The sequence below is a fragment of the Sebastes umbrosus genome, chromosome 5 (genome assembly GCF_015220745.1).
Source record: "Sebastes umbrosus isolate fSebUmb1 chromosome 5, fSebUmb1.pri, whole genome shotgun sequence".
In the NCBI taxonomy this organism is placed as follows: domain Eukaryota; kingdom Metazoa; phylum Chordata; class Actinopteri; order Perciformes; family Sebastidae; genus Sebastes; species Sebastes umbrosus.
The window spans coordinates 21133123-21142102 of record NC_051273.1 but is presented as its reverse complement, the minus strand read 5'-3'; the positions used below and the strand labels follow the sequence as shown (position 1 = coordinate 21142102).

Genomic DNA, 8980 nt, shown 5'->3' with positions numbered 1-8980 from the left:
TGACACGTCCGCCTTTACAGCCTCATGTATACTCGCGCTCATGCGACCGTGTTGTAGTTTGTTTATAGCCTAACGTTAGCTTTTCTACTTCTGGTGATTGCATTCACACTTCAAAAATCATAAAAGTGGTGTTCATTTATGACGATTATCTTGCTGAACAAAACGTTTAAGTATCATATTTGTGTGTTTGCAATAATCTAAAACTCAATTAAAAAATTCCATTGGTTTGTTGTCGAGGGAACCAGTGCGATGCTAACTTCCTGGTTGGCCTACAAAAATACATCATCCCTGCAGCACTCTATACTCCAACACGCAAACTGAGCCTCTGTAGGAGGAGACTAAAGTATCATTGTCAACAGCAATAAATAAATATTTTTTTTTTCGTGGCATTTCCAGCTTTGTGACCTGTTATTTAAAGTTATTAAAAGGCTGTGCAGATGTCCCCTTAAATAAAAAAGACCTTGTACACACCAGAGAGTGACAACATGTTTAAGTAGATGGGTAGTTTTCCTATAAGTCAGAAGCTAGCTGTGTATTTATTTGGCTCTTAATCAAGCCCATGAAAACTTGTACAAATTGCTTGTTATTCATCTCCAGTGTGCACACGGCCTTCTTATAATCTTTCAATAATAGCTACATATCCAGATTGGGCACCCACCCACACACGCACATAATCCCCGACTGCCCAGTCACCGAGAGCAAATATTCAAGTCTACAAAAGAGCAGCGAACTTCACTTCACATAGTCTGACGTGTTTGTTACATCTGAGCTATTTACAACGCCCAACAACAATCGATCCCTCCAGATTATTTTCCTCAGCGCTGAAAAGCTGTACAAACAAATTTCAGTCTCTAATCAGCTCTACTACAGCTGCGATATTTGGCCCATTACAATAGAGACAGCGTGTACAACATATCAGACAAACACTTGTGCTGATATAATAAGAATAATCCACAATGTAAACATTATAAGACTGCTTCAAAAATTACTCATCTACATAGATTTTTTTTTTTATAGAATCGATGCATAGAGTTCAGTTCTTACACCTTTGTTCAAAAGAGGGGGTCTGTTAAATTATTCATTTACGATCAAGTGCTTTTGGGGGGAACTTAAAAAGAGGCAGAAATAGAAAAAACAAACAAAACACCCTGTCGTTATTAAACTTGGACTCTAGCTTCCAAACAAACATACACACCTCTTATAGATAAATAAACCAATCTTTTTTTTAAAAAAGGGCATTCATGAAAATAGAAGTTGAATTAAGAGACATGCTGGACAGTCAAGAGTCAAGTCAAAACATTTAGTTTCACACAGATATATAAAGAAATTTAAACTGTAGGATGATTTGAAGCTTTGTAATTCCTGTCATTCCATAAACATAATAAAAAAAGATCAGAGTAGAAATGTGTTATTATGGGTGCATTAAAGACCCTGTGCTTCTAAATCTTCACACTATATCTCTACTAAGCTGTAGGCCCTCTTTTAAATGTCAGCGCCAGACCTGGTGTGGGTCTGGATCTGCAGCCCTTAGCAGAGGTCTGACTTCTCGGTATCAGAGATCAGGGTTACAGCACCTGCAGCTGGATCACGGATGGTCATTAGTGATTCTCCGTGGAGTGCAGCGTGTGTTGTTTGGTGACCCGCGTAGATTTTTTGCCTCAGAGCATGTTGCAAAAATAGGATTTCAGGTCTTTATGATCTCCTTACATGCAGCTTTTGATTTGGCAAATTGTTGTTTTTTTTTTAAGAAAAGGAAGTGGCAGTCAAGTTTTCCTTTCTCTATTTCACACACCCAGTACAGGGCTGTTGGGAATGTTTACAGTAACAAAAAAAACAATGGAAATATTATCTTAAGATATAAGATGCATCCACCCCCAGAGTTAAAGACACTTTGAAAATCCTCTAAAATCTAATCTGAATATGAACACCCCCCTCTGTGTGATGGCTTTCTGTGATTACATTTGCAGGTAACAGGCAACACGGGCAGCTACATGAGGTCAACATTGGAACATCTTACAAACGCACTCGCACATTATACATTCTCACACACGTACCCTGATGAATCACAGTGCTTGAAGGCGTGTTTTCATCAGGTTATACAGTCGCTATATAGGAGACATACATAACCGTACGAGGGTCAACAAGACAGAAGGCATTGAGGGTGTCAGGCAGTGTGCTCTGTTACAGGGTAGACGGACATAAAGACAGACGAGGACAATCTTTCAAGGACCTCACGTCCATCGAATAATCCTGTATATAATTTTTCATATATTATGACATATAGAATTATTTAAATATAAATATAATTTGGAAGAGAGCAGTAAATAAATATTAAAATTATCTTAACTAAATAGTGCTTTGTTCCCGTGCCCCGATATCTGGAATGTTTGAGGCCTTGCAGGCGTTGTCGTTGTTGTTAATGGGTCAGTTGGGCAGTTGTGCTTAGGGCTGGTCTTGGCATATTTCAGCGGTTATCTGTTGGCACTTGCCGTCCCTTCTCTGAGCGGGTGCAGGCCAGGGAAGGGACGAGAGGAAGCCAAAAATATTAAAGGCTACAAGATATTTCTCACCTTAACCAGTCAAACGAGGTGTGTATGTGTGCATGACTCACCTCTACGGACAGAGGGAAGTATCCTCTATGATTTAACTCAATGTATTGTTCATCAGGATGGCTGATAAGATCTGCAACAAGACACTGGTTCTTTTTACAACACTGGATCAGCAGGGCAGTGGCTAGCAGTGGCTCAGGAGAGCTCCAGGGCAGTAGGTGGTGATGTCTGATTGAGCCTCAGATGGGTAGTTTTATATTCTGTAGTGTCTCTTAGCTGCGGCCCTCCTCTGCAGAGCGCTGGTCCGACTTGAGCTTGACAAACTCCTTGGCCACGTCGTCGTTGTTGCGTTGGGAGAGGATACGCAGGACGGTGAGGCCCGTCTCGTCCATGTGGATGCGTTTACCTAGCGGCAGCCAGCAGGCGACGCTGCCTTTGGAGGCTAAGTCCTTCAGCTGCAGGACGGCCATGCCCACGGTGCGGTCCTCTCGCGCAAAGCAGTAGTCCTTCACACACACCTGCAGCTCGTAGCACTCAGGACCCGCCTCGCTACTGAGGGGGCTGCAGTGGAGAGGAGAGAGTTAACAATTAGTAGGGCTGTATATTGGCAAGAATACAATACGATATGTATCATGATGCAGAGGTTATGATTCGATATAGTGAGATACTGTAAGCAAGGCGATATATTGCGATTTGTTTATCTCTAATTTTAGGAAAACTATTATAGTATAAAGAATGTACCATCATATGCATAAAATCAGAGTTAAAAAAAGTGTAAAATATAAAAAGTGTACTTTTATATGCAATCTTAAAAGTGGGATCTGCATTTATCACAGTCCCTGTAACATCCAACGTCATAGCAGTACTTTGAGAGGGCACATAACTTTGCAAATTATATAAAGTATTGACTGAGTTCATCTTTGCACGTAAACTATTTATTAAAAATCAATAGTGTTTTTGAGAATATATACAGTATCACAGAACATAATATTGCAATACTTGATATTTTCTTACACCCCTAACAATTAGGACTGTCAATCGATTAAGATATTTAATCGCGACTAATCGCACATTTTTCATCTGTTCAAAATGTACCTTAAAGGGAGATTGGTCAAATACTTTTATCAATATGGGAGTGGACAAATATGCTTGCTTTATGCAAATGTATATATATATATTTATTATTGGAAATCAGTTAACAACACAAAACCATGACAAATATTGTCAATAAACCCTCACAGGTACTGCATTTAGCATAACAAATATGTTCAAACCTTAACGTGGCAAACTGCAGCCCAACAGTGAACAACAGCTGTCAGTGTGTCAGAGTGCTGACTTGACTATGACTTGCCCTAAACCTTCATGTGATTATAATAAAATGGATAAAGTCTGTAAAGGGGAGACTCGTGGGTACCCATAGAACCATTTTCATTCACATATCTTGAGGTCAGAGGTCAAGGAACCCCTTTGAAAATGGCTATGCCCATTTTTCCTCCGCAAATTTTAGCGCACGTTTGGAGCATTATTTAGCCTCCTTCTCGACAAGATAGTATGACATGGTTGGCACCAATTGACTCGTTAAGTTTCGTATGTCAGTATCTTAACTCTAGCTTTAAAACTAAGCTTACTACAACCTTCTGAAAGAAAGATTGCGTTAATGCATTAAAGAAATTAGTGTAGTTAAAATGAATTTGCGTTAACACGTTATTATCACGTTAACTTTGACAGCCCTATTAATCTGTTCACACATTTTCTACAACCTTAAAACAAAACAACCAATTATCAGTATTATTACTCACAACATGAAGGTTTCATTGTATTTGGGAGCCCAACTGTTGTTCTTCGACTTGGTGGCGTACTTCCGCTTCTTGTCGCTGAGGTGAGGGCCGATGATATAGACCTCCACAAATGGCCGGAATATTCCCTGCGTCTGCCACCTCAGGTCATTGGCAGCCACCACTGAGACAGAGCGAGATGGAGGGGAAAGAGTGGGAAGGTGTGGTTGAGAGAGAGAGAGATTCATGTGGAGGAAATGTGTGAAAATGTGGAGCGAACAGAAAATTCAGAAATTTTTTGACATACTATAACAAGACTTTTTTATGTCATTTGTCGACATACTAGTTTAAAGTTTTTTCGACATACTATGACATTTGACACATACTATACTATGACTTTTTTCGACATACAAAACTATGACTATACTATAGTATAGTAGTATAATAGTATAATATATAGAGGTTTTTTTCTCCATGAAATTAATCAACATACTATACTATGACTTTCTTCATGAAATTTTTCGACATACTATACTATGACTTTTTTTCCACGAAATTAATCGACATGCAATACTATGACTTTTTTTAATGAAAATTTTCTACAAACTATAGTATGAGTTTTTTTTTCTCCATGAAATTAATCAACATACTATACTATGACTTTCTTCATGAAGTGTTTTGAAATACTATACTATGACTTTTTTCCCATTCAAAGTCTATAAGCTGATGAAGGTCATATGATATGGTTAAAATAGAAAAAGGTAGTAAGGGGACCTTCAGTTGGGATTGTTTGAATGGGAGGTGAAAATAAAGGTGGTCTTTTACCTTTTACTGTGATCTTGTGCTCTCCAGTGTTGGGGTGAGTGAAAATCTCCACATGGATGGACACCTCTCCCACAGCATCGTCCACCCCAGAGCCTGACAGGACAGACAGAGAGGGACGGGCATGTCAAAGCCTTTGAATGTGGAAACATGTACCCTTGGTGCTCCTATCACAGACCAAATACTCACACAAACCACTGTGCCTGAATTGTCCTCCTCTTTTTGAAAAGGTTACAGACCAATTCCATTTCAATTTTATAAACTGAACATTGAAATGGATTTGACTATAACCTTTTGGATATTACACAGAATATTTACGGGGCAAACATGTGTTTATACTAAACAAATCACTGTGTAACAGGAGGACTTAAAATAAGGCATAGTGACTGTTTGTGCATATGTTGTAGTCTGGAAGTGGACAATCAGACAGAGCTGCTATGAGTGGGCATACATTTTTAATATAGGTAGTAATGGCATTTGCTAATGCAGTATAACTACAATACATTTACTGATGAACTTATGAAGCCTCTTGGAGTGGCAAAACATCTTTCAACAACTCTACAGCTACAGTCCAGTGGATAGATTTGTACTGACCTGAAATAACCGTATTAATTCCTTCAGTAGGGCATTCTGCATAATGATTAGACACCAACTGAATAGCCTTTGTACAGATTCAGCAATTGAGAGGTAATAATTTGAATCCAATGAGGACAGCAATTTGTGCCCACTCATAGATGCAAGTTGTCTGTTAGGATGCAGGGTGGTTAGTAAGAGGCAGAGAAGAAGACAAGAGAGAAGCTGGAGAAGGTCAACTGACAGTGTGGTTCCCCCGACATAGATCAGGTCAGGACATGCTCAGATGGATCTAGACAGGTGGACACACCCATTCCTTGGTAAAGACTTTTACCCAAGCATGGCAAGAGGAGGGACACGAAGGGGGAAGGAGCTTACGGAGAGAGAAGCAGCTCATCCCCTCAAATCTGTCGGTGAAGGACGGCAATTCTAATACCCAACTCTCTCAAAAAAGCTGTACCGTGTGAAGAGTGTGTGGATGACTCAAATTCAAATCAAGTTTAAGCTGCAGATCCATATTTTTCAAATTTGTTTTTACTCTATTTACCTAATATTGTCATTATGTTTCTCCAAAGTCTAATTTTACTACTGCTTTTTCTATCTATCCTATACATAGCACATTATGTCCGTAGGTCTGTGTGTCCTGGAAGTGACATTCTGAGGATAGATGTTCTGTTTTATGGTTTATGTAAAGCCCTTTGAGGCAAATTGGTGATTTGGGCTATATGAATAAATTTTAAGGACAGGACTCAAATTTGACTTATAATTAGGGCCATGAAATCTAACACGTTAGCTCAAATTTGTTTCAACGCCACTAAATTCTTCAATGCATTAAAGTACCATGTGATTTTTTAGGTTGTAGCAGGCTCAGTTTTGAAGCTACTTGTATCATATGAAAGTAGAAAACCAAAGGAATCCATTGGTACCAAACATGTCATACTAGCTTGTCATGAAGGAGGTTAAATAACGCTCCAAACTTATGCTAAATTTTGCTAAGGAAAAACTGTCAGATATACCTTTGCATTTTAACCCCAAATACATTTGAGTTTGTCCACCACCCATCCAAGATAACTCAACTCTAGACCCGGGTCCAAGTTCAGGTCTTGGGTTTCTTGGCTCCATAATTCTAGCTGTATGACTATTTTAGTGTAAAGAAGACAGTGATGGCTCCACTCAGGTTACAACTCTTTTGTCTGGGAGGGAGATGGTCGACAAATCTTTCCTCAGTGTCTCTGCGTGTGGTTTTGTGCTGCATGTGGTTGCGATCCACATACAACTCCAGAAGGATACAGTGACAGATGGGCATTCATTTTCAGTGCTTTAATTAGTGTGTTCACTTTGTCAACGGTATCTTTGTGGCGACGACCAGCAGCCTGTGTGTGTGTGTTTTCAACCAGCCGCCCACTAAACAAGGTGTCTGTGGGAGTTAGACGGCAGAGTGTTCCTGGCATGCAGCTCTCCAGGGAGCATTATGGGATTGTTGGTCTCGCTGCCAACAGGACCAAAGAGAGCAGCAGTCATCCATCTGGCCTTGTCTACTCTATGGAGGACGTCCATAAAAGATGAGAAAGAAACTTTGCTGGCTGGGAGGCAGGAAGAAGTTGCCAAGAAAACACAGGCTTTTCTTCTTCAATAAACACAGCAATCAGAGGTGCACATTTCTTCTACCATATTGCAAATCTTCACCAGAATAGACATTAAATCTCAAACTTGTACTGTGATTGCGTCAAAGCCCCTTGACCTTTGATTACTTATATTACAATAATACAGCTCATAGCCTGCAATATGTAAGGATGACAGTTATCACTGATCAGCATCAGTCGAGTTGATGAAAATAAATTCCACTCAGCCTCGATCAGTCACTCTGCTCTAATCATCTACTCTAATATGGTTGGAAAAACTAGGCAGTGAAAGCTGCTCGGCAGGAAGATAATTTGCATCCTTGTTACAGTCAAGGACATCCAGCAGCTGGCGGGAAGGCTGAAGACACACTACTTTGTTTTCTATATATACCTTCACTTTGGAAGCAGAGAAAGACAGTGATAATGAATACGTGACTGTGAAAATAATGCTAAATGCTAAAATTTAAATACCAGAGTGGATAGCGATGAAATATTTACTTTGAAAACCATCTGTCTGGCATTTGTGTGGTCTGAATTCCCCTCGTTGAAACTTCCAGAAGATTTCAAGCATTGCGATTCAAATTTGCAATTTTCGACTCTAAAAAGTCAAGTAAAATAAAGTAGCTCATTTTGACTTGGAAAATCAAAAATCAAGATGAAAAATTCAAACTTGAACATCCTACCAAGGATAAGCAATTGAGTCTCATTGGAATTGATCAGACTTCTGTCCAATCAAGTAATGCTCTGTCAGTCATGTGATCCAACATAGACCAGAGACCAGATCGCCAAGGCCACGCCCCTTTTTTGGGGATAGACAACAGAAGATCCCAAGGACGTCAGTGCAATTTGACATGTTCGCGATACCTTAATAAATTAAGGTTGATCGCCATCTTGCCCCTTCAGTCTTCACCCATCCAAGTGGATGAATGACCCAAAAGAGTGGCCGGATATTGCTAATTCGGACATCTATAACGTTACATATTTGATTGAATCACCAGGTATTGTTAGTCTAAGTGTTGTCTGTAAATAATCAACTTGTTATTAGCCAACTGTTTAATCTTTGAGCTGAAATTTAGTTGGAGACGACAGTCTGATGCTGCTATACAGTATGACTGTACTGCAGCACCATTCAAGCTAGCTAAGCTAACTTATCCATCAGAATCAACTGTTGTAACATCATTTAATGATTTACCACACTGACAGTGAATAGTCACATATCTTATGTGCCTCAAATCTCAGTGTGAAAGCTTTGGTTAACCCGCCACACAACAGCTTTTCTGCATTTTCATGTTTCTGTCCATACAGTATGTAACAGCGCGTTTCTTTCATCCAAATGGGGGCGCAGCTTTGGCGATGCCGGTCTGGTCTATAGAGGAGCTCAGATATGCGACTGAAAACCCAATAAACATTCGAATTTGTGAACCAGAAAAAAATAAAATGAGGATTTTGAAATTGCAAAATTTTAAATGACCTTGGAGATTTCAGATGGGGCAATTTAGACCACAGTTTCAACATCAAGTTTTCAGTAGTATTCAGCTGCTTAAACTGCTTCCATATGTTTCGCCATGGCTTCTGTCCATAGGAAACAACATAACTTGGTATGCAATATATTTTTTATAAATCTCTTACTGGAGCCTTA

At 39.5% G+C, this 8980-nt stretch overlaps 1 protein-coding gene across 16 annotated transcripts in view; it reads right to left on the bottom strand.

Moving 5' to 3' along the window:
• Positions 1–1058: 1058 nt before the first annotated feature.
• The window catches only part of unc13a (unc-13 homolog A (C. elegans)), a 56555-nt gene continuing 48633 nt past the window's right edge, over positions 1059–8980 (bottom strand). For 15 of the 16 annotated variants that reach the window (XM_037770720.1, XM_037770724.1, XM_037770725.1 and 12 more), the window contains 3 exons: positions 5150–5242; positions 4349–4508; positions 1059–3110 (listed from right to left, as the gene is read on the bottom strand). In XM_037770720.1, the coding sequence (XP_037626648.1) occupies positions 2822–3110; positions 4349–4508; positions 5150–5242 (542 nt within the window). In that variant the 3' untranslated portion in view covers positions 1059–2821. The remainder of the gene's footprint in view (positions 3111–4348; positions 4509–5149; positions 5243–8980) is intronic. The other variant, XR_005207036.1, reaches the window with a different exon arrangement.